The following is a 27,274-nucleotide window of genomic DNA, read 5'->3' as shown; positions in this document are numbered from 1 at the left end:
TCTATTAACGACTCCAACTGCTAAAAGCTGACTACACACACGTAACAACTGTTGCTCTGTTTGGGATATGTTGCTGGTGGAACGTAGACTTTTTCATCAAAATGTATGTAGTATATATGTAATTATAACCTAATTTAGTAGTAAAATAATAATATTGTTATGGCCTAGTTAGTTTTACATCATTTTTTATTATTCTATTAAATTTAAATGTACATACGGCAAGGCTTACTATTTTAATAGCGAAAATTTATGTGTGCAATAACGGAATGACAGATTATACAAATTGCGGGAATGGTGTAAACAGTATGTATGAAATTGTAGAAAATCGATTAAAGTGTGTGTCAAAAAGAGATGTATTAAACTCTGAAGTTCGTAAATTCTTTTTTTATTTACATGACAGAGAGGTTGAACGTGATCTGAGAGTATCAATTGCTGTAGTTACTGATGACGAAAGTAACGAACAGATAATCCTTATAGAATTAACAAACGATAACAGCCCTATATTTCTGTTTATACTTTCCATCACTAAACCTGATTTCGAAATTTTGAGGAATGATCAAAATATAAATATTGCTTTTAATGATTTCCCTAGAGCGTTGATTAACCTGTTAGATAAATGTACGCGTAACCCAACGGATTCAACAGATAGAGGAGGCACCTTTAAACCTATGCTGGAAGGGTATTGTGGGACGGTCATTGGTGGAAGTTTAATGGATATGAAAAAAATTAAAATGAGAATTATAGAAGAATGTTCCTTTAAAAATATATGTCACCTTACACTTGAATTTATGCGGGCAACGGAAGCACAGGTACGACAAAAATTGGAAACTGAGGTTTTTAAAATGAAACAGCAGTTGTTACAAACATCCAAATTGTATGAAGAAGCATTGAAAAATATATCACTACTTGAAGATGAAATAAATCTAAAAAACAAAAATATAGAAAATCTAAATGATCTTGTAAGTGACATGAAATATCAGAAGGAAGAGGAATGGAAGAAGGAGCAGAAGCAGGCTGAATGCAGAGAAAAAGAGCTTTGTGATAAATATGAAGAAAAAATTAGGCAAGCACAACAAATACATCAGAATCAGTATGAAAAAATGCAGCTGAAAACTGGAAAACTTGAAGAAGAGCTTAAAAACTGTAATGAACATCAGCATGAACTACAGTCCCTTATTTATGAAAAGGAAAAAGATTGTGAAGTGATGGAAGCAGAATTAATTACAGCAAAATTAGAAATTAGCCAGTTAAGATCTCAAAATGCTAAACTGGATTCAGACTACCATGATAAAGAAAAAACAGTTAATATATTGCGAACTAGACTGGCCGTTGCAGAGCAAGAGCTTAAAGATAATAATACTGTGCTTCTGAATCACAAAGAACAATTAGCTGAAAGTAGCAAAGAAAAAAGTAATTGGCAAGAGCGCCTTGATTTTATTCAGAAGAAACTTGAAAAAAAAGAATCAACTGTTTTGAATTTATCAGAAGAACTTCTAAAGGCTAATGAAATTATATCAAAACAACAGTCTAAACTTGGTATTTTTTCAATGAAGCTGAAAGACAGTGAACAAACAATTCTAAAGAAAGAAAAAGTAATTGAAGAAAAAGAAGCAGACTTACTTAAGAAAACAGGCATCATGAATAAGCTGCAAGATGAATTGAACAAAGTTAGCAAGGAATTACTTTCTCTTAATGATAAACTTAATGGTATGGAAAATGAATTGAAAGAAAAAGATAAAAAAATCAAAACCTCTGAAGAAATCATAAATATGATTAGAGAAAATATTAAAGATCATAATTCTGAGTTTAAATCCAATTTGATACAACAACCACTGCTGTTTCATCGAACTTTCCTCAGTATGCCATCTCTTCTCCCCTCTGATTACTGTCGTCGTTTAAATGAATTGTGGAATCCTTTACTGACAGATAGAAATAATAAAGTAGACTGTAATATAAGACATGATACTGGTGATTTTATTAAGACAGTTGGAACTTCAAACGTTACTCAACCATACATTTTACGCATCTCTGATGAATTTCAGTCAGTTCCAGTATTATTTAAAAAATCATCAGACAATTATAGATTTGCTTTAAAATCACCATATGGTTTGGAAATCTCTCAGCCAGTTTATAATATTCCGCTGCTTAAATCTTATCGTGTTCCGGCTTCCATACATTCTCACGAAAACATTAATTTCCCCGCCGAATATACAGAATATTATCAGCCAAACAAAGGGTTTCCAACAAAAGTAGCATCTGAATCTTCTATTAACAATTTTGAAGAAGTGCATTTGAACCAACAGGAGGAGGATGCAAAATGTGAAACCAATGAATCCGATGCTAAAAGTATAAATTTTGGTTTAGGAGAGCACAAACCACGTTACACACATGTTGGAGGATTCAGATTAAGACCTATATTGAAATCTAACAATTCTGCTTCTAATAGTAATAAAATAGCGAAACTGAAATTCAAAAACAATGAAACTGTGTCAAAAATAACAAAAGTCAGGAAAACTCCTGCTATTGCTGCTCCCCCTCTGACACCTGAACAAAGAGAAAATATTGATTTAGTGTTAAAAGCATCGCGACGTCAGCCTCAAAATCTACAGGATACAAAAAAATTTAATGGAGTTTCATCAGATAATTCTGGAATTATTACTTTATCTGGTAGCTCGTATACCACTGGACCACCATGGAAACCAAAAGGTTTAATTCCAGAAGTTTCATATATTACAGATGAGCTTCATGTTACATCTAATACATCATCTTCAAGAACTTTAGAACAAAATGATGTGACAAATAAAGAGGAAACTGAGCCATCTGCTTATTTTATAGCATAATTTTGAACTTTTCATTATAATTATTGTATACAAATAGATACTTTTTGACTTTTCTGTTATAGTTGAAATTTTTTTATTGTTAAAAATTATTCATTTATAATAAAAAATAAATAAAACAAAAAAAGTTATTGTTGCCATTATTTGTTTAGTAATGATGTTTGTTTCTTATTGCTATGCTGTATTTGAATGTGTGGAATTATAATAATATAATATATTTCTTCGTTTGTATTATTTAGTTATTTTATTTTCCAATTTCTTGTAATGAAATGTTAAAAATATAATGTAAATTAAAAACATTATCTCAATTGTACTTGTTGAAAATTTAATTAATTAGTAAAACAGATGTACCACAATTAATTGAAGTTTTGTTTTAAGGTTAACAGTTTTATTTGAAACAAACAAATAAAAAATGTAAATATAGGTCTGTTGTTTTCATTAATTAAAAAAATTGCTAGTTTTACATCAGTAGCATATTAAATTAACCAAAATTGTCATTAAATTCGATAATTAGTTGAAATATATGATTGGTGTAATTAGTTGGTGTTAAAAAGTAATACATTGTTTAAAAATAGTTAACCTACTATTATTAATGAATATGATGTGATATACCTAGCTATATTATGGTTTATTTATCACAATCAAATCATTTTGTGCCAAAAATCTAGTTCCAATTTGAATTGTTAAAACTTATTTATAAATGCAGAAGCAGTTTTTTTATTATTATAAAAATTATTGAATGTATTTGTTCTTTTCTAGATTATCTGGATTAGTTTAATTTAACATACACTTTTTGCGTAAAAAAAATCTTTAGAACTATTTTGCAGTAGCTTTATAAGCTCAGGGATCTAGATTTAAGTTTAACCAGAGGAACAATTTATAATCACAAATATTTTCTGTATTTGAGGTCTTTTGCAGTTCACCTATGTTTGTTGTAAATTATTAATGTTTTATTATATCTTATTCTTTATTTTCTGACCTCAACGGCAGAGTGGTAGTATCTGCTTTTCATCCAGAAAGTTCTGGATTCTAATTTCGGTCAATCTTGGGAAAACTTTTCATACATTACAAAATTCATTTATCATGTGTATCTGTAATTGGGTAGTTTAGTCATTGCTAAAATAAATAATTTTATATTACTTAAAAGAGGCCCCATCATTTAGTCTACAAATAGTAGTTTATTGAGAAACACTTGCATAATAATTTACAGGGATTGAAAACAATATCCATCCACTTCTATGTACTTGTCAACATTTTTGACCATGTTCCTGGCTACTCTTGTCAGCTGTATCCTGGATGGCAATGGTAATGTTTTTCTTCAATTACTGCAGGAAGTGTGCATTGCTCCTATAAACAATCTGTAAACCACAGAAAAAAATCTGGACTATTTAGATCAGAGGTTCCCAAACTTATTTTTCACATAGACCACTTTCAAAATTTTGCTGGTTCCGGTGGACCCCCTGCAGCTACATTTCTACCATATTTCCAGTCGACGGAAAATGTGAAGATTAGATCTAACTATGAAAATTTGCGTTACGGCTGAGTTCCACGAACTAACAGCTTCCAAAAAAAAAGTGAGAATTGATTGGTTAATTTTTGATCGACTGTGCTGTGAGTGGATGTCAAAAAAGTAAAGTTGGCCAATCAAAAAAAATGCTTCCATTCAACTTTACATTTTTGACATCTATTCACAGCACAAGAAAGCAATCAATTCTCACTTATTTTATTTAGAAAACTTCCCATTCAGAGTGGTAAAAAGCAAAAGAAAAATAGTATATTTTTTTGTGTTACATTTATTCAAATGTGTAATCATTACACCATTAATTATTATTGTTATCATATTGCAATGTAATATAATAAAATTGTTGTAATATAATTAAAATTAAGCATTAATAACGTAATGTAACTTCTACAATGACAATCACAAAATATTTACAATTTTAATGGGAGGGATGTACTTGATGGATTGACAGCAAATTATCAATATTTGGCTTCAGTTTTGTTAGGAATAAGCGCAAATCTCCCCGTTCTGTGATATTGAATCTGCTCCTTTTTTTTGATAAAAGGTTTGTAACGACACTAAAATTTTTTTTGACAAGATATGACGAGGGAAACGCTATCAAAAGCTTTCTCGCAATTCCCCACAGTCCAGGATATTTTTCTGGTATTTCAGCCTGCAGCCAAAATGTTTGATACCCACTTTTAAATTTCACCTTCAGCTCCTCAATAGTGCTAAGCTCGAGTAGCTCCTCTTGTAATATCACATTCTCCACTTCAATTTCATCAAATGGATTTATGATCCATGGTGGTATTTCCATTGTCAGAATATCTTCAAATCTGATTTTGAAGTCATCATGCAGGGCAATTAAATGTTGAACATATGTCTGAATATCCTCATCAAGATATTCTACCTGTGACGAGTTTGAAAACTGGGAAAATACGCGCCGACTAATAATATTTTACTTCATAAATTTCAATTTTCCAAGAAAAGCTGAAATTACACCCTTTGTTTTTATTAAATTGATACTGTCCCCTTGTAATTTAAGTTAATGTCATTAAATTTTTTGAACAAATCTGTCAAATACGCGATGTCAACTTTCAAAGTGATCAGGTTTTCTTTTAAATCTGAATCTTTACCTTCCAGAAACTCTAAAAAAGATTCAAAAAGTGAGTAAAATCTTGTTAAACATGCACCTTTCGACAACCAGCGTACTTCAGTATGTAAGAACAATCGTTGGAAGTCTTCATCATTTTCATCGCACAATTGGGCAAATAAACGTTTATTCAATGCATTGCTTCTTATCTTGTTAACAGCATTAATTACAAGTTGAAGCGATTGGTGCAATCTATCACTCAGATTTTTCGCTACTAGATGTTGTCGGTGGATGACACAGTGAATTGCAGTTACCTCTGGTATAATTCTTTTAAGATGGCTTATAAACCCACGATATCGCCCGACCATGGCACGAGCTCCATCTGTTGCCACCGAAATGACGTTTGTGAATGGAATTGATTTTTCGTTAAAAATATCACTCAGGACATTAAATATTGATTCACCTTTAGTGTCCGTCTCCAAAGTTTTCGCGAATAGTAGCTCTTCATGAATTTCTTCGTCCATAACAAATCGAACATATGCCAATAATAATGCTTCATTACCAGGTAAAGTTGACTCGTCCGGTTGAATAGAAAAATGAGTTGTTTGCATATAATTACACAAGATCAGAGCTCATTTCATCAATACGTCTTTGTACAGTGTTGTTACTCAAAGGAATTCTTTTGAGTATGTCAAATGGAGATTTGTGCAGAACAGTTTTTAAAACCTCTTCAACAGCGAGTAAAATTAACTGTTCTCCAATGGTGTGCGGTTTTCCAGATTTCGCTATAAGTAATGAAATATTGTACAATGCCCGCAAGCCATCATCGTTACTTTCAGACGTTGAAGCGAACATACTGTGCACGGTAGGTCTCTTTTTATATTTTTCCTTCAATGTTTGAAAATATTTCAAATCTTTACCTATTTTATCAGGATGACACCTTCTTAGATGATCTTCGAGCTTCGATGGTTTCATAGAGTCATTGCTCAAAATTTTGCTGCACAAAAGGCATATTGATGGAAGAAATCCAAATTTTAAATAATCAACACTGTACAGTCGACATTTCTTCTTAGATTCAGCCATGTTTCTTATCAGTTACCTACCGGTAAATAAAAAAAAAAACTTTGTTTTAGTAATCTCAAGGCGGTCTTACTTAACAACATATGACTATTTTAACAGAATAGTTTTAATTAATTATTGCAATGAAATAAAGTACCAGCGGCAAACTGATTCTAATTATTAAAAGCAATAAATCGGTAAGATCCATAATAAAGTTTTATGAAAATGGCTGAACCGATTTTAATGTGATGTAAAACATTTTTTCATTAATTATATTTTGATATATTTCTGTAAATTCTATAGAAAATACTTTTAAATAACCAATATTTTGATATCACAACTCTGCGATTTTAATCATTTATTTATTACTTTGATGCACGTTACGAGTATGTAAAGACAGGTACAATTTATGAAACTATACAACGTGTTACAACCGGGAAATGGTATGTTCAGGATAAGTTTTTAAGTCGATTCCAATAGTTTTTTATATATCCGAAAAAAAATTAATAAATCCTTAAACGAAGACAGTAAAAGGTGGTCACATTACAATATTGTGATGTCGCGTAAGTAGCGTAGCACCCGCAACTTTGACCCCGCCGCGCGCGACGTTTCAATATTGTGATTTGTCCACTTTTTACTGATTTTTTATTAATTTTTGGTCTAAAATTTTTTTCAGATATATAAAAACAAACTATTAGAATCGACTTAAAAACTGATCCTGAACATAACATTTCCCGGTTGTAATCCTTATTCTGTAACATGTTGTATAAATGTATATAATTATTAGTGAACCACCACACAGTCGGGTCAAAAAAATATTACTAATAAAGTAGGGACAAAAAGTTCAACATTTCTCGGCCTTCTGTTCTTTTAGGAAGTCTCTAATAATGGCCCTGTTCAGTATTTAATTTCTTTTTCCTGTTTAGCCTCCGGTAACTACCGTTTAGATAATACTTCAGAAGATGAATGAGGATGATATGTATATGAGTGTGAATGAAGTGTAGTCTTGTACATTCTCAGTTCGACCATACCTGAGATGTGTGGTTAATTGAAACCCAACCACCAACAAAGAACACCGGTATCCACGATCTAGTATTCAAGTCCGTGTAAAAATAGCTGGCTTTACTAGGACTTGAACGCTGGAACTCTCGACTTCCAAATCAGCTGATCTGGGAAGACGCGTACACCACTAGACCAACCCGGTGGATCAGTATTTAATTTCTAATACGTACCTACTACACGCAAACATTACAAATATACTTATTACAACATAAATATATCTTTATCGCAGCTGGGTTGGAAGAGATTTCTTTTAGGAATAAGCCTCGCCTTTTCTACCTACGTATTTTATGTAATTTGTGTACAATAAATTGTCAAATAAATAAATAAATAAACAATAAATAAAATAAAAGTAAGTATAATAAAAAAGCAGGTACTTACTACTTTTTCCGACAATGGCAAACGCTAACATCTATTCACTTTACTTTTCTTTTCGAAGTTCCGCAAACAAATGAGTAACGTTTATCCTTGGCAATCGTATTTATATTAGTGAAGAATCAAACAAGTTCATGCAAGATTGCTAGCACACACACCACAAGTCGTATTTCGTCCCTTTGCACGTCTGAACAAGCGTCGCGGACGGCGGCGGCGGCGTTTTGCAAGTCTCGACACGTTCGTTGTACTGAATATGGAATATGCAAGTTTTTACAAGTAACAGTCGCTGAGCTTCTCAAAACATTATCTGCCTAGATTGATACGCAAAGTCAAGCCAGCATTTTAGATCTTCACTATCGAAACCAGATGAATTTTCGTGGACCCCCATTTTTTTGTCACGGCAACGTAGACCCCCGTCGAGTCTCCCGTGGACCCCTGGGGGTCCACCTGGACCACTTTGGGAATCAATGATTTAGATCAAGGTATCTCGGTGACCACAATCATTGAGAAATGATTCTTTTTCTGAAAAAATCCTGTAGCAGCTCTGTAGTAGAGTAAGCTGTATGGGAAGTGCTGCTGTCCTGTTGCAATCGGCAGTCATCTTATCCTCTTGCAGTAAGGCTATGAACTGTTAGATATTTTCTTGGTAACCCACCGGGTTGGTCTAGTGGTGAACGCGTCTTCCCAAATCAGCTGATTTGGAAGTCGAGAGTTCCAGCGTTCGAGTTCTAGTAAAGCCAGATATTTTTACACGGATTTGAATACTAGATCGTGGATACCAGTGTTCTTTGGTGGTTGGGTTTCAATTAACCACACATCTCAGGAATGGTCGAACTGAGCATGTACAAGACTACACTTCATTTACACTCATTACATATCATCCTCTGAAGAATTATCTTAACGGTAGTTACCGGAGGCTAAACAGGAAAAGAGAGATATTTTCTTGGAAGATGGCAGCATCCAGATTTTAAAAAAAAATAAAATTATTCATCGCTTTGAAACTGCACACCATAAGCCTATTTTTTGTGAATGTAAAGGAAATTCAAACAAGATGTGTTGGTTTTCAGTACCCCAGGTTTGGTAGTTCTGACTGTTAATATACCCACCAAGACGAAACCAAACTTCATCTGTGAAAAACATTTGACATAAAATGCCAATGTTGCTTCTAATGAAGTTCCTGAACCATTGACAGTAGTGGTTCCTTTTAGCATAATCAGTACTAGTTAGCTCATGGAAAAACTGCATTTGATGAAGATAACTTTTCAGCATTCTCCTCATTGTAATGTGGGCTGAGCTTAGTGAAATGTTCTTTTCCTGGCTTAGTTTCCACAAAAATTTATGAGATCTTGTAACTGCCACTTCAATGTTCTGTACAACCTGCATCATTAAAACTTACCTGTGTACAGCACATTTCTGGTCTAACACCACCAAACCTATTTAAAGGTAATTTTTAACTAACTTCTGAATAACACTTTTCACTGGTGCTTCCTTTTCAGATTTCTTCCTGAACTTTTGCCAACACAAATTTTATATATTTGTCTCTAAATAAGTTTCCATCACAAATAAATATTCTTCTACAGTTAATTGCCTTTTAAAAAACGACAGATGAGTACGGAATCTTGTTCAAAACCCAATGCTTGATACAAACTGGGAATACTCAAACTTGCAGGCAATATAGTTATGCCCACTCCAGCTCCAGTCGTACTAACATCTTCCACATTATTTTACCCATCTCACACCAGTATGTGCATTTTGTATCAACTACTGAGTGATGAGCTTTTTTTCAAGTTCAACACTGTAATATTTATTATTTTTGTTTTTTTTATTTATTTATTAAATGATACTTAAAGCTTACTTTGTTAATAAATATTTTTTATACTTTAAAACAATAAGCTATTACTTTTAAGGAACTGCTCAAAAAAAAAGAAGTTTTACTGTTATTATTTTATGTAAAATAACAGGCATATTATGAGAGGAATCATTAAATATCAGTGGTAATTCTTACCAGATGGGATATACAATTTTGATTCTCTAGCAAAAAGATGAACAATTTTCCATTACATTGATTTAGGTTAGAAGTGATGTACCCATGATTCATCCCCATTATCATCCTTTTAATCATATAGTCTGGGCATAATTTGTGAGCACAATTTTTACTATATTAAAGTGTGTTTATCTTAACTAAATCTAAACCATTTTTCTGTCAATTCTTCACTTTGGAAACATGTAGTGTCAGATGATTCAGTAGCCAGATATAAAAAAAAAAATAAAGACAAGACTAAAGTAACTTTAGATATTAATTATAAATGTACATTCGAAAAAAAAAAATTCTGTAATAATCCAAACAGAAAATCTAAAGTAAACAAAATTACAATTGATTGATTCCTTTTATTTATTTATTTAAATTTTGTGATTTTTCACTGAAACTGCAAACCACAAAAATAACTAATAAATCACAAAAATGACTAATACCATAATGGCTATTCTCTGAATAATTGTGTATCATCCTTATTATTGATTACTATCAACTTTACAATTAGTGAAACCAGTCTTTCAAACAGCACAAACAGTACAGACTGAGCAACAAAACAGAATCTGTGTCAACTTAACATAATGTTAAAAGGTTTTTAAATTTATGACTATCATCAGGTAAACTTTTGTTTGTTTGTTGCATAGCATTGAAGAAAATCATGGGCAACATAAATCATGCAGAAGTTTACTATGTGTTTCATTATGAGTGGTTTTTGGCTCACTAATACCAAAGAATATATTTCTTAATTAAATTTGTCTACATGGAGTCATAGTTTCTTCTTTTTCTGTGCTTGAATATAGGCTATTTTTTATATTTCCTTGGTGTATATCAGCAGTCGATGTTTTTGATGGATGACAAATTATATGGATAACTTCATGTTAAGCTTGCTACTGTTGAAGCAGAACATTTAACTTTTTGCATGTTTGAATAGGCCATGTTTCATGAAGTTCTGTTGTTTAATTTTACACCAGTTAAATACCCACAACCAATCAGAAACATAAACCTTATTTCAGTTTTATTAATTTTAGACATTAGTTTCATTAAATCTAACAATTTTCTGCAGCAAAATGCAATATTCCTGAATAATTATGTCTTGGTACAAATGCATGTGCTTGAAGTGTTGTCTTTATTTTGCATAGATTTATTTGTAGTACTGGAAAGTACTGCAAATAAATCTAAAGTATATGTTCCATTGAACAAATACTTTGTGTAAAGTATATGTTGAACAAATACTTTGTGTAAAGTATAAGTTCAATGGAGTGAATGTTATATTCAATAGAGAAGCTTAGGCCAAAATTTCATCACACTATATATATATGTTTTTTATAATTATATACGGTGTGAAGTAAGAAACATAATAGTGAAACATTTGAATTGTGATTTTTATTGTATAGATTTTAATCATAAATGATTAAACTTCCTGAATAGCTATCCTCTATCCTCTTGCAAAAATAATACCATTATATACATACTTATACAAATATACATAAAATAAGAATACTGATTTGGATATTTTAAAAATTAGTAAAACTGGTATTCATTTTATCATTATATAAAACTTATCATGTAATCTTGAAACTGCATTAAATTTCAAAAGTTTCTTCCACAAGCAAAATAATTGATAACTATCAACAACTACATTCCAATTTCATGGTGATAATACTTTTAACTGTTAAAAAAACTTGTATAAGTAATTAGATATAAAGTGCAGCTGAAGGTGCAATAAAAAACGGAGTTTTTGAAGAGAAATTTTCTACCTAGGTTAATGAACAGTATTGTCAAAAAGGAATAGAAAACTTAATGAAGTAATTTTTTATACCTTTATAACTACAAGGTTAAGGATGATATTTTCAGTTAGGTTAGCAGTTGCAATAAAATAAACAAAATGAAATAGATTTAAAATGTTTTATTTTGTTTTATTTGGCTAGGTAAAAATTAAATTTCTTATAAAAATAATATTTTTAACTATTAAATCACATTTCATATTTAATAGTTATAAGATTTTAATATAAAAATATATATATATATATGTATGTTTGCCAATATTTATATTGACACAGATTATATTTTATAAATCTCTACACTAAAGGTTATTTACTACTCAAATTTTAAATTATAATTAAGAAAGTTTGTTACTTCTTAAGTGAAAACAGTCAAATTATAAATTTTAAGACCAAATATATAAGATAACATTTAAATAAATTATTTAAGTGTATGTTTGTAGGGTATGTATATATAGATTCTGTGCATCAGTATAAAATTTGCACTTTATCTTTAAAGTTAATTTTGGAGGATAAAAAAAGAGATGCAACTAACAGTTTGTGTTTAATGACTGTAATTATTCTTTATGCATACTTGTAGCTTATTTTAAGGTTATTGTAGCAGCAGGAAGTACAAGTCTAATTCGTGTTCAGCCTACTAGTACAAGTAAACATAACACATTTCTCAGTTTTCAGTAATTGTTGTTAGCAACTAGTTTCAAAACCCTATTGTTGTTTTTATTATTAAATGTTAATTGTTATCATTTAATATATATATATATATATATATATATATTTTATACATCTGGGTCTATTATTTTTTTAATATTTAATTTGTAGTTGGAAACAAATGAAATATAATTTATTTTAAGTTGACTATTTTAAATTTTGCAAAATAAAAAATGAAAATAGTAAAGCAGAATCTAAGCTCAAAATCATAGAAAAACATGTCTATGATTTAAGGAAACTAAAGGTATTATTAAAAAAACTTCTTCAAATTGTCCAATGTGATCAGGACATAGCATGTTGGTCTAATTAGAGAATTATGTAACAAAAATGAGTATATGAATAATCACTGAACATCAGTATTACTGCATATGTTATTACACTATTCTAAAATGGGTTTGAGATAAACCATGAGCAAACTAAAAATAAAAGAAATAAGACAAAAATGATATCTTAATAATACATATTTCAATAATTTAATCAACAAAAAATGTTAACATTTTAATATAAGATATAGCTTATAAGCCAACTCCAGACTCTTAAATTATACCTTTGGATTCTGAAACCTAAACTTATATGGTAGGATTACAGTACGCCAAGATTATCTAACAAGCAAGTAAAAGATATGATAATAAATGTTAAATATGAGGATAGTTTTATTTATTGAAGATTAATAGTTTAGTTGCATCTTCTAGTTAGAAAAATATCAGTTTAAACATAGTTCTGTTATATGTAAAGACTTTGTAATTTTGAGGATTATAAATTCTGGACTTAAATAAAACATTATTCTGGATTTAAATTTAAATAAAAATTTTAAATTGAAAATGCATTTTCAAATGTGTTTACAAATACCTGAACTTTTCAGAGATTAAATATCTATTTCACTTCTTTATGAAATATGTGGAAACTAACATTTTGTGAAAATAATAAAATGTAACAAGTTTTTGGAAATATGCTAAGAAAAAAGTATAAAAAGTTTGCAGCTAAGAGTTTAACATTATTTTCATTAATATTTACATACGGTTAACATAAAATGCAAAATGGTAAATTCTATAATATAATAAAAAATATCAGTCTATTATTATCTGGTAAAAATTAAATCTTATGTGATATATATTGTGGTTAAGTAATTTATACAAATAGAAAACAAAAATAAAATAGAATTTGACAAGATTATAAAACTTGTAATTCCAGTATACTAATTTACTCAACAACATCTTTTCCATCACGCACTTCTTGTGCATGATGTACATTCTCTTGTTCTTTTTCTTTTTTCTTCTTAGACACTGAGTTATTTTGATTTTGTCCTTGTTGCGGATTACTGGTTTTTGGTTGTTTTTTATCATTATTACTATTTTGAGTTTGTGATGTGGCTGTCGATGGTGATGATGATGAGTTATTAGTTGATGAATTTCCTGCACTCTGATTTGTTTGAGGTTTTGGAGCAGGAGTTATTTGTTTCAAAGGATAACTAGCTTGAAGTTGGTTAGTGGCTAAATTTATTTGAGATAAAATTCTTTCCTGTAACATGAAAAAACACAGATAGATATCATTCTTTTTCTCAAGTCAGTATTAAATCATATATACAAAGATATTTCATGACTGGAATCACTGTGTGTTATTCCATAGATAACGAAAGGAACTACTCCATTTACCAGGAAGGATTAAAAAATGAGAAACCTCAGAGTAGTTATCACAAAATAAAAAATTAATAAATACACAAGAGAAAGGATTAGGTACATTAAGTGTGGAATATAATGATTTTAAAGATGTTAATTAAAAAGTATTTCAGTCACAAGCTAAGTAAGGATGTAGAATATATTGATTTAAGTTAATATTCAAAAACTCATTCAGGAAAAAAGATTCTTTACTCAAATTTTCAACCTTTCTTTAAATTAAAAAAAATTGGTTGGAGATCTTTTGGATGGTTAGGTGCTATAAAAAACAACAATAAATTATAATTGCCTATGAGACCGTTTCTGATCGGCTGAAGAACTATGCAGTGTTTCATGAAAATAAACATTGCTTGGTTTCATAGAAACTTATAATAATAGTTGAGTTACGAGTTACTTTTGAGCAGATAGTATATTCATAAATATAAATGTATGGTAATGTTAAACATTTTTATTTACTGAAGATTGCTGTATGTAATTTCATATTTACTGATGTCAATAAATGATCTGACTGTCTCACTTTTGTATAAAAATAGTTACTTTTTTAAAGAACCCATTATAATATTTCAGACAGAAATATATATAGGCATAATAAATTTGTAATAATGAAAAGATTAGCATTTAATTAAGATTCTTCAAACAAAACAATTTAGTTTATATCTTTTGCACAAAAAATCTATTTGATCACCCTCATACACTTATCCAACAAGACATCTAAAACTTTCTCACTGTAATTAAGAAAAATACAAATAGTATCTGTAAAGGTATGTCCATAACTCAGTGATATCTGATACCAGAACATGACAGTTTAATTAATATTTAAAGCTATATAGCTAAATGCATAGTTTTTGCAATTAAAACAATAACAATTTCTAATGCTTTTTTGGATGAGAGTAATAGTGAATGGCCTAAGGTTTTGATGGAGAACATTAATACATAATAATAAAAGCTAAGAACTGAAAAAAACTTCACTGGGGATTCTACATTCTACAACTTGGAATGAGGATTTCTATTTTTTAAGATTGTCCATTTAAAGATAGTAAAGTACAACTTTCACCAGCTGTAAACAGTTACTCTGATATACTATTATTAATTTGTTAGAATATTACCTCGCACTACAATGAAAAAATAATTATACATCACAAAATTACTCATAGTTGCAGAGATATTTCATCAGATCAGATGACAATCTGGCAATAATAATAGCTAAGATATTTCATAGAAGGTATACTGAAATTAAATTGAATTCTTTCCGTAGCTGATAAAATCAGAGGTTTTTTTATTTAAAATTTTTTTTAAATAATTGAGGAATTGCTGTATCAGAATGCAAATTTTCCCAAACCATACTGAAATTTTGTTAGCATTTAAGTTTTCAGGAAAATTTAACAGCCTATTTTGTATACAGGTGGGTGAAAAGTCCCTATACATGTTAATAGCATGTAAACATTGTTATGAATCCAAAAAACAGTATATTTCAACATTAATATCTGTTAACATTAATATTTATTGTGAATAACATTGTTACAAAGGTTCAAGGTTCATTTATTGGTTTGGAAACGTTTAACACATGAACACAGTTCACGTGTTAAACATATGAAGTTAGCTGTGCTGGTTCACTAAACCATCAAATAATATGGTTCAAGCAGATGGTCTGCCATTATCCCTGCCCAAATCATAACATGCAGCAGATTGCACTTGTGTTCCTCATAAAAGTGCAAATTGTCTTTTGTCCAAATTTTATGAGCTACGATTAAATCATACACACGTCAAAGAAAATAACATTTTTTGGACCATTTACATTTGGGAAGCATGCGAACAAACTGCACAGTGAAGTCCCTCAAAATGTCTGTCATTATCTTCTTTGTGTTCTGACGTTCATGAACCCACACAGAAGCCACCAAAACACTCTTCAACAGTGAAAGCACTTGTAACTGCCATGCTTTAACCCGAGACTGTCACTTTCTTCCCACAGTAACCAAAGTGACACGTGCAGGACTCAGCTTATGACGAGAAATAATAATAAAAAGTCAATCTGTTCAACAATAGTAAAAAATATACTGTTTTTTGTATTGTTTTGTATTCATAACAATGTTTATCTACATGTCTATCTGCACTATGCTATAAATATGTAAAGGGACTTTTTGCCCACTCTGTATATATTTTTTCATATAATTTAGAAAACATAGAAATAAAATTGCTCTATAATTTTAAAAATCAGGCACAGAATCTTTCTTATAGAAAGAAATCTATAGATAAAGTATTTAAGCAGCTGAGAAGCACTCAGTTGCATCGGTTAAATATTCATTCAGTTTGCAAGAGGACAAAATAACATTTTTCTCTGAAAGCATAAGAATAAACTTCACCAATACTACTTGGATAAAAAGTGAAAATAGAAATATTGATTTATCAACATTACTATTAAAGACTGGAGTATGTAACTAATATAGAATGGTATAGGTTGAAATAGGATGTTCTATTATTGTACATTTCAGGAAAGAATTTATTGAACTCATAGATAAGACGATAAATAGAAATGAGGTCTTGGTGTATTTTTGGTAGAATTTTATTGGGAATTGTACTTCCATTTTTAAATATGTAATTTTACAGTAATCATGAATTATCAGTTACAAGTACCACATATTTTTTTTAATTCTTAAAGATTTTTATTTAAATTAAATCATATTTTTTTAAATTTATAATGTGGATTGTAAAAGGGTTATATGAATTATAAAATAAAACATAATGATAGTTATAAAATACTCACAAGTAAATTAATTCCCAAAACTTTAATTTGATTTACCACTTGCTGAGCTTTAACAAACTGTAATTTTGCTTGTGCAACAGCAGCCACTTTCATGCTCTCGAGGTGAACTTTCTGTAAAAGAATAAAAAACTGTTATAATAAAAAAATTTTATTTGTGACTTTTCTGTACGTTTTTCTGGGCTTGATAAGATTTTTTGTATCTAGATGTTCTTTCTGATAACCTGGAGCACTTGTACCTAACAGGTGTAGGTATGTGTGTATATATATATAAATAAAATTTTTTTTTTCTCTGGGACCACCGTTAGGTACTGCTTCAGAGGATGAGATGATTAGCAATTTTGTAGTATGTGAAAATGCAATGCCAGACGGATTCGAACCTGGGACCTCTGGATGAAAGGCTGAGACACTACCACTTGCAACAGAGGCCGGCAACCTAGAGGATATACTTACGATGTTGTAAAGTAAATGCATAAAACTTTATACCGTTTAACCAAATTTTAGTTAACTTTTTTCTTGTTTTGTCAGCTACTGTCCCTTTTCCCTAAAAAAATTAAAAAAATCAGGGAAATTAAATACTGTCCCTTTTCCCTAAACAAAATTTTAAAAATTAGGGAAATTAAAAAAATTTTCCTAATTTTTTTTCAAGAAAAAATATTTTTGTCAAGAATACAAGATATGGTAGTCAAAACTTAAGAAATTAATTTGATTTAGTGATAAGACAGATTGAGGTTTTTTAAAATAAAAGTAGAAATAAATAAAAGTTCAAAATACGAGGGCAAGTCAATTATTATACGCAATGTAGTTATAAATTTTATTGCAATACAAATAGGAAACTTACATGTTAATCATTTTTCAACATAGTCTCCTTGCATTTCAATGCACTTGGTCCATCGTTGCACAAGCTTCCTGATGCCCTCATAAAAGAAGGTTTTCGGTTGAGCTGCGAGCCAGAAACTACTTCTTTCATTGTTTCGTTCGAGGTACATTGACTCTTTGAGTGGACCAAACAAGTGGTAGTCAGAAGGGGCAAGATCAGGACTATACAGAAGATGAGCCGGTACTTCAAAGTTCAGTTTCTGGAGCGTTTCAGCAGTGTGGGCAGCAGTATCTGGATGGGCATTGTCGTGCAACAACACAATACCTTTCGACACATCAGTCCTTGGCGTTTGCTTCAAATTGCAGGCTTCAGCTTGGCAGTAAGCATCTCACTGTAATGCGCACTGTTTATTGTCGTGCTCCTTTCCTCATAATGTTCCAGTACTGGGCCTTGTGAGTCCCAAAAAACCGTAAGCATCAGATATCCTGCAGATGGTTGAGTCTTGAGCTTTTTTTTGCAAGGTGAATTTGGATGTTTCCATTCCATACTCTGCTATTTACTCTCCGACTCGTAATGATGGATCCATTTTTCATCACCAGTGATGATTCTGTCTAAGAAGATGTCCTGTTCGTTACCATAGCGATCCAGATGTTTTTGGCAGATGTCCAAGCGCGTTTGTTTACGCAACTGTGCGAGTTGTTTTGGGACCCATCTTGCACAGACTTTATGAAACTCAAGTCTGCTGTGGATGATTTCATAGGCAGAACTGTTACTAATTTGCAGACGATGTGCCACTTCATCGATATTTACTCGTCTGTCAAGGAAAACAATGTCATGTGCATGCTCAATGTTTTTCTCATTTGTGGCGGTAAACGGTCATCCGGCTCCTTCATCATGCGTAACACTTGTGCGACCATTTTAAAGCAGTTATACCTTAAAACGAGTTCAAAAACTGAATTTTGGAAAAAAATTTTTGAATTCTATTATGTTCTATTTCAATTTAAAAGAATATCTAAGTTCTATAATTAGTAAATAATTTACATTATATTTTAAAAATACATTTTTTTTCTCTTTATTATTTAATGTTTTTAATTTTACTATTCGCTAATTTATTTCCATTATCAACATAAAATTATACTCTCATTATGTGCATTATGAGATTGCAAGTGAATTAAATAGTTTTTTATTAAAGGTTACTTCAATAATGAAAATATTTTCAGCTGAATTCAACTGAGCATACGTATTTGACATAATAAGGTTGTGGTAAATATCTGTAGGACCTTGGGTTCTTATATCACAATCAAAGAATTTAATATTAACCCTAGCAATCCTTATTACTAATTATTTATTAGCTAAACAAATAATTATAATTAAAAGTAATTTTTGAAATGATTTTGCAGTTAAGAAAACATAAACATAAATGAAAAAATGTGTGAACCACAGTAGTTATTCTAAAAATATTTGAATATAAAGAAAGATTAGAGAAATTATAAACAAATAAGTGTCTACAGGGAATGGAATGAAAGTGAAAGAAAAATTAAATAGAACAGTGAAGAAATTTGTTACTGTGTTTGATAAAATTCTACTAAATTTGTTGTGTAATTCCACAACTATTGTTGTACCTATTTATGTACACCCAAGTCCATTGAGGTAAACGCGTTATAAAAACATGAACTGAGCTAGTTCTGGGAATTAATAAAACAGTTTGTTTTTTATTACAATGACTCTATCGCTATGCGTCTTTAATATTCTTTAATATCCTTATTGTAATAAGGATAAAATCAAAACCTAAACCGACAACGATTGTTAACGTCTATATGCCTACAAGCGCCCATGATGATGATGAGGTAGAATGTGTATACGAAGAGATTGATGAAGCAATTAAACACGTAAAAGGAGATGAAAATTTAATAATAGTTGGAGATTGGAATGCAAGCATTGGAAAAGGCAAGGAAGGAAATATAGTGGGTGAATACGGTCTGGGCAAAAGGAATGAAAGAGGGGACCGACTTAGAGAGTTTTGCACGAAGTATAATTTAGTAATTGCCAACAACCAGTTTAAAAATCATAATAGAAGAATATACACATGGAAAAAGCCAGGCGATACTGCAAGGTATCAGATAGATTATATCATGGTTAAGCAAAGATTTAGAAATCAACTCGTTGACTGCAAAACTTACCCTGGAGCAGACATTGATAGCGACCATAATTTGGTGATAATGAAATGTAGATTGGAGTTTAAAAACCTGAAGAAAAGGTGTCAGATGAATCGGTGGAATTTAGAGAAGCTTGAGGAAGAGGAGGTAAAGAAGATTTTTGAGGAGGACATCGCAAGAGGTCTGAGTAAAAAAGATAAGGTAGGAAATGTAGAAGAAGAATGGGAGAATGTTAAAAAGGAAATTCTTAAATCAGCAGAAGCAAATTTAGGCGGAATAAAGAGAACTGGTAGAAAACCTTGGGTTTCAGACGATATATTGCAGCTGATGGATGAACATAGAAAATATAAGAATGCTAGTGATGAAGAAAGTAAAAGGAACTACCGGCAATTAAGAAATGCTATAAACAGGAAGTGCAAACTGGCGAAAGAAGAGTGGATTAAAGAAAAGTGTTCAGAAGTGGAAAGAGAAATGAACATTGGTAAAACAGCTGGAGCATACAGGAAAGTTAAGGAAAATTTTGGGGTACATAAATTAAAATCTAATAATGTGTTAAACAAAGATGGTACACCAATATATAATACGAAAGGTAAAGTCGATAGATGGGTGGAATATATTGAAGAGTTATACGGAGGAAATGAATTAGAAAATGGTGTTATAGAGGAAGAAGAGGAAGTTCAAGAGGATGAAATGGGAGAAACAATACTGAGATCTGAATTTAAGAGAGCATTAAAAGATTTAAATGGCAGAAAGGCTCCTGGAATAGACGGAATAGCGCAGTGCAGGTGAGGAAGCGATTGATAGATTATACAAACTGGTGTGTAATATTTATGAAAAAGGGGAATTTCCGTCAGACTTCAAAAAAAGTGTTATAGTCATGATACCAAAGAAAGCAGGGGCAGATAAATGTGAAGAATACAGAACAATTAGTTTAACTAGTCATGCATCAAAAATCTTAACTAGAATTCTATACAGAAGAATTGAGAGGAGAGTGGAGGAAGTGTTAGGAGAAGACCAATTTGGTTTCAGGAAAAGTATAGGGACAAGGGAAGCAATTTTAGGCCTCAGATTAATAGTAGAAGGAAGATTAAAGAAAAACAAACCAACATACTTGGCGTTTATAGACCTAGAAAAGGCATTCGATAACGTAGACTGGAATAAAATGTTCAACATTTTTAAAAATTAGGGTTCAAATACAGAGATAGAAGAACAATTGCTAACATGTACAGGAACCAAACAGCAACAGTAACAATTGAAGAACATAAGAAAGAAGCCGTAATAAGAAAGGGAGTCCAACACGGATGTTCCCTATCTCCGTTACTTATAATCTTTACATGGAACTAGCAGTTAATGATGTTAAAGAACAATTTAGATTCGGAGTAACAGTACAAGGTGAAAAGATAAAGATGCTACGATTTGCTGATGATATAGTAATTCTAGCCGAGAGTAAAAAGGATTTAGAAGAAACAATGAACGGCATAGATGAAGTCCTACGCAAGAACTATCGCATGAAAATAAACAAGAACAAAACAAAAGTAATGAAATGTAGTAGAAATAACAAAGATGGACCACTGAATGTGAAAATAGGAGGAGAAAAGATTATGGAGGTAGAAGAATTTTGTTATTTGGGAAGTAGAATTACTAAAGATGGATGAAGCAGGAGCGATATAAAATGCCGAATAGCACAAGCTAAACGAGCCTTCAGTAAAAAATATAATTTGTTTACATCAAAAATTAATTTAAATGTCAGGAAAAGATTTTTGAAAGTGTATGTTTGGAGTATCGCTTTATATGGAAGTGAAACTTGGACAATTGGAGTATCTGAGAAGAAAAGATTAGAAGCTTTTGAAATGTGGCGCTATAGGAGAATGTTAAAAATCAGATGGGTGGATAAAGTGACAAATGAAGAGGTATGGCGGCAAATAGATGAAGAAAGAAGCATTTGGAAAAATATAGTTAAAAGAAGAGATAGACTTATAGGCCACATACTAAGGCATCCTGGAATAGTCGCTTTAATATTGGAAGGACAGGTAGAAGGAAAAAATTGTGTAGGCAGGCCACGTTTGGAATATGTAAAACAAATTGTTAGGGATGTAGGATGTAGAGGGTATACTGAAATGAAACGACTAGCACTAGATAGGGAATCTTGGAGAGCTGCATCAAACCAGTCAAATGATTGAAGACAAAAAAAAAAGAAGTTTTTTATTATAATGTAATGCACTGATTGGCTAGCAGGTTATATAATCTATTCATTAATAAAATTATGTTTTAATTAATAAGTTGTAAGTTTAAATGGTAAATGAATTGATAAAATAGCAAATATTTGATTGATAGTATTTGCTATTTTTATTAATAATTACTAAATTTATTCACACAACTGTGTATTATGTTTTGTAAACAGAAGAAATTTACGTGATACAAGGCATATTAATTATTTTAATCTGTTATTTACATATTTAAAATCTCTCTGAATATATTCTTACAGAAAATTTTAATTATTTTGGCAATAAATTCTATTTATAAATTATTAAAAGGATCTATCTATTCTTCTCAAATTTGCAAGAATCATCTAAAAATCTACCCAACAATTAACAAAAATATTTGAATATTTATAACAAAATTGTCATTGTAATGGTTAGGATGACAAATATTTGATTTATATATCATGTGATAGATACTTTGCATCACCTGTACACCAGTAATGATTTAAAATCATATAAGTTAAAAGTGTATGCTCTTAGGATGAAATAGAATTGACAATTTACCATTCAGATCTCTCAATACTGCTGTCTAGGTTAAAGAGTTTGTGGTTGAAATTAGTGCAAATCTTCAAACTAATAATAAAGTATAAATAAGTTAAGATTCTATGTTATAAAATATAAACTAGTATTACCTTCAAAACATAATCTGCCAAAGAGTTAATGTTATGAGCTGCAACATGGATATTATGACCGACACGATGAGGCACCTGACTAACAGTAGCGCCAGTGTAATTAACCAAATGTACAATACGGCGAGCAACTTCTCTGGTAAGCATAGCTATTAACTGTTCAAGATTTGCTGGTGGTACTTGATTTTCTGGTTCATCTTCACTTAAATGTTCCCACATTTTGCGTGCCTTTTCCATAAAAGCTTTTGGATCTCTGGCCAGCTAAAATATTCAAACATTTTATTCTTTAAATAATAAGTTCCAATTTATATAATTAAGATAATTAAGGAAAAAATTATGATGGCTTGTATGAACTGTGTACAAAAAAAATTTCATAGTTTATTAGATCAAATACATACATTTTCTACATACTATTGAAGAACAGAAAATGTTTTTATAATTTTTGTGCTTTTTTTTAGATTCTTCTATGAATAACAGATTCTTTATTTACCTTCAAAACACTAAAAACAATTTGGAAGAGTGTATGTGTTTGTGTTAGATGATTTCTATGCCAACTTTCCAGAAAATACTGTCAGCACATCATGTAACTAAGTGGTGACCCATCAATTATGGTGGATATTAATTATCTTTTGTCAAAAGATGGGAGTATCACATGAATTATATTATCAAAACTGGTGATAAATATTTTAATTGAAACTAGTGCTTTGTGTGTTTTTTCCCTTTCAGTTCTATTCTATCACATTTACTAGTATAATTTTTTATTACTGCCACTATTTATTAGTTTTACGAGTTTAAGAACCGTTACTTCCCGGCTTGAAATAAGTCTGTGATTATGATCAGACAAATGAAAGAGCACCATTATTTTAAATGAAAAAAAACTTGAACTTAATAGATAAATAGAGAACTTAGGGCTTTTAAAAATTGTTACAACCAATTTCATTTTCAGAACTTCTACTGTTTCATAGTTGATGAAAGTGTAAATGAATTAACTCTACTTGACAAAAACTTGCAATTGATTAAAATATAAATAGAGAACAACTAAAAATGAAATACGCATTGTAAAGAAAGAAAAAATTACTCTGCTTTCCGAAATAATTTTTCAGTAAAAAACCAAATTAGCAATTTTTTATCATCAATTTCAGCCAATGATCTACTCATGAAATTTACCATTTCATTTTTGAAGACAATATTATGATATATCAAAAATGAAATGCTAGAAAAAAGGAAAAAAATAACTTTTTTTATAAATGATTAATTAATGTTTAGCAATTTCTATACTGCATGTTTTATTACAAAAATTTGATGTATATATATATTTATTGTGTCTGTTTAAATATTTTTGTATAATCAAACGTTTTTAATAGTGAAACTTATTTTAAATTTATTTTCAAAACTCTTATGTGGACACTACTTGACTTCCTCATACGCTTACTAAATTATATATACATATTTTTTTGCTGCACTTCATTTAAACTTATTTCATTTGAAAGTGAGATACAATCTTCCAGTTCTTTAATAAAGTGGACAGTTATACAATTACTAAAATATTAGGTTTTATTAACATCAAATATTTATACAATTATTAATTAATCAATCTTACCTGAAATATTAGGCTAGAATAAAAGTCACTTTATTACTCTTTAAATAAATGTAAGTCTTACGTCTATCTAATATACTAAGCTCATGCTTAATGTTTAAAAAACAAGATAAGCTTTGGAAATAAAATTATTCTAATATACTATGGTCATGTTTAGTTTAAAAAATATTGTTTTTCATAAACAAATTATTTATAATTCTGAAAGAAAATAACTACAGAGACCTTTTTCCAAAAAATAGTTAAATCAGTATAAGACACCTAAGATGCATATTACTATAGCTATCAAGGGGAAGGTACAGGCTTTGAGGCACTGATTTGAACAATATTGTGTATATAAATATTATACTGTTTACGAGTCATCACAAAATACTAACGCACAACATTTCATTATACTCAAGAAAAATGGCCCTAAAAATTTCCTTAGTATTTTATATTAGTTTATATAATAATTTTGTTTCACATTGCTCAAGCAGATGTGGTGTAAGTGAGAACGTGTCGGATCCGTAAACATGCATACATCGATTCGAACCCGACTTCGAATACATATATTTTTTTTTACTTTAAATATATTGATTAATTAATATTAACATCTGATTGCAAAAATCTTTGAATTAAAATGAAAAGAACATAAAATTTTATTTCACTAACTTCTGATTTTTTTTTTTGGTATTGTTATTGAATTATTATTTATTTATATTAAAAATTTTTTTACAATCAGAGGTTAATAATTATTAATAGATCATAATATTTAAAGTTAAAAAAAATATATATACAACAAGTCGGATTCGAACCGAAGTGCCTTCCCCTTGTAAGATGCAGATATTCATTAATTAAAATTTTATTTGGCTATAACTCTGGAAACAATGAAAATAAGTACTACTTATGATATATCATTGAAAAGCTCAACGAGGGCTTATTACTGCAGTTAAGAAAAAGTCCAAAATCCAAATGTTTCAATATTGAAACCCTGCTTTAACTGTTTTGAATATCATCACCCTAACTACTTTTTCAACTTTTGCAGAAAAATTTCATATTAATGGATGAGGAACTGCGTGAGTGGTTTACACCAATGCTGTAAAGTGATTCTACATTTAAAAAGAAGTAGAAGATTCCTGAAATAACTGCTGGCAAAATGTTACTTAAAAATGCAACTTGATATATGATCATTTATTTTAAAATTTATTATAATAAAGGAATACCTACTACACAGTTATAAAGTGAAACTTATAAATGCATAATAATGGTAATATGACAGATGATGGTGAACAAGAGGTAAAATTACTTTTTAAAATTTATTAATTGCAATATACTGTGCGCATAAAGCATAACGTAATGAATTATTTTTTATTTCATTTCAGCCGTACTATTATTATAATAGCCAAATAATCCATACTGTTAAAAATGTTAATGTACTTATAAAATGTGTTTTAATAACAATAAAAATTATAATATGAATAAAGAAACACAAGTATGAAAATATGGCATTTATGTTTATATTAACAAAAAAAAAAAAAAAAAACTGACAATACAGTTGTAGGACTTTCCTGTCACACGCTTAAGCCACTTTCTGCATTCTATAACTGTGTTTCTGATGCACAAATTACTCACACAACTTAATTTAAAATATTTATAATTTTATTTAAATATAATATTTTTTCATTTAATTCAATGATTCTAACTAAAGCACATGCGCGCATGCCATATTTAATTCATGCAGTTGTGGTAGTACTAGTGGCGATGATCGGCACTAACTAAATTAATGTAACTTCACAACTTACATAGAACAAATTTCACTTGTACGGTCAGCAGACTTGGCGACGTTTAATGCTCCAGGTGTCAAGGAGATCAAGTCTGATACCTAGCCAGACTGAGTTAATTTTTTAGATTTTAAATATAATCATTTACTTAATTATACCTTTCACCTGTGACAGCACAACACAGCAGATGACAACAGCATTTTTTGGGGAGGGGATGTGATTTCAAAAAATTTTTTTGCAATTACTATTTCTTTTAAATTAACAAATGTGCCTAAGAAAAATATGACCTTAATTAGGCGAAATCTCGAGATACTGAGGGTGACCTTGCTTTACAGCCTAACCCCCTTGATCTTTTAAGTTGAAATTTTCCACATATAGAAATAATGTGACCAAGTTTGGCCATAATCAATCCAGCAGTTTTGGAGATATAAGGTGATTTAGAGGCCAACATCAAACACACGTACATACGCACATAACGTGCAGAAAATTTCCATCTCAATTTTTTGGGTTCCTTAGGTGTCAAAAGTCAAGATCTGGTGAAAACCACATATGCCCAAATCGGATTGATTACAATACTTTCTCCTCTAGAGCTATAGTGTGCTATATAGATGGGAAAGTAACAATTGGAGTTATAAAAAAAACTTCATATTGTATTAAACTTTTAATAAATAATTTCAATACATTTATATAACATTAATTAAGAGCGAATTATCAAACTGTAATAAATCAGCCACTAATATTCAAATTTTACATTGATGACTCAATAAGCTTCAGAGAAATGCCTAGTTTATCTTGTCCAAAACCTCTAAGAAACGTTTTGACTCTAAATTTATTAAAACCGATTCAGTCATACAGTTAGTTCTACTGGGATGAAAAATTTATTATAATCATACGTAAATATAACTCTCCTTTGTATGCCTGTCAGATAGTAGTTTTCACAAGAAAATTATTCAAAAGAATTATAATGTACAATAACTACAAATAATTTATTTCATATTGGTCATCATTGCTATAACAGAAAACTTCAACACAAGAATTTTGAATATATTCAGATAAAAGATTTCTTTCCTTATTAGCAGAAAATTTGAATCTGAAACTGATTCTTACAAATACACTTAAAAACACCTTAATAATGTGGGAAAAAATAAGTTAAATAAAGAATTGTGAAATTAATGGAA

General features: G+C 30.1%; 2 protein-coding genes and 1 long non-coding RNA gene across 6 annotated transcripts in view; 2 read left to right on the top strand and 1 right to left on the bottom strand.

Moving 5' to 3' along the window:
* Window position 1: 1 nt before the first annotated feature.
* LOC142322213 (uncharacterized) lies at window positions 2–27,006 on the top strand. The gene is made up of 3 exons (XR_012755802.1): window positions 2–103; window positions 17,185–17,340; window positions 25,361–27,006. It is a non-coding gene; the product is annotated as an uncharacterized LOC142322213 (long non-coding RNA).
* On the top strand, window positions 61–3,150 carry LOC142322209 (uncharacterized). The gene has a single exon (XM_075361016.1). It carries the CDS (start codon window positions 267–269, stop codon window positions 2,838–2,840), a length of 2,574 nt encoding a protein of 857 aa, XP_075217131.1. The 5' UTR covers window positions 61–266; the 3' UTR covers window positions 2,841–3,150.
* Lsd-1 (lipid storage droplet-1) overlaps window positions 11,848–27,274 on the bottom strand; it is a 36,972-nt gene continuing 21,545 nt past the window's right edge. For 3 of the 4 annotated variants that reach the window (XM_075361021.1, XM_075361022.1, XM_075361020.1), the window contains 3 exons: window positions 22,746–23,003; window positions 16,880–16,990; window positions 11,848–13,963 (listed from right to left, as the gene is read on the bottom strand). In XM_075361021.1, coding sequence (XP_075217136.1) covers window positions 13,646–13,963; window positions 16,880–16,990; window positions 22,746–23,003 — 687 coding nt within the window. In that variant the 3' untranslated portion in view covers window positions 11,848–13,645. The remainder of the gene's footprint in view (window positions 13,964–16,879; window positions 16,991–22,745; window positions 23,004–27,274) is intronic. The other variant, XM_075361023.1, reaches the window with a different exon arrangement.

This window comes from Lycorma delicatula, chromosome 3, assembly GCF_047948215.1.
Source record: "Lycorma delicatula isolate Av1 chromosome 3, ASM4794821v1, whole genome shotgun sequence".
NCBI lineage: Eukaryota > Metazoa > Arthropoda > Insecta > Hemiptera > Fulgoridae > Lycorma > Lycorma delicatula.
This window is presented reverse-complemented; position numbering and strand designations above follow the sequence as displayed.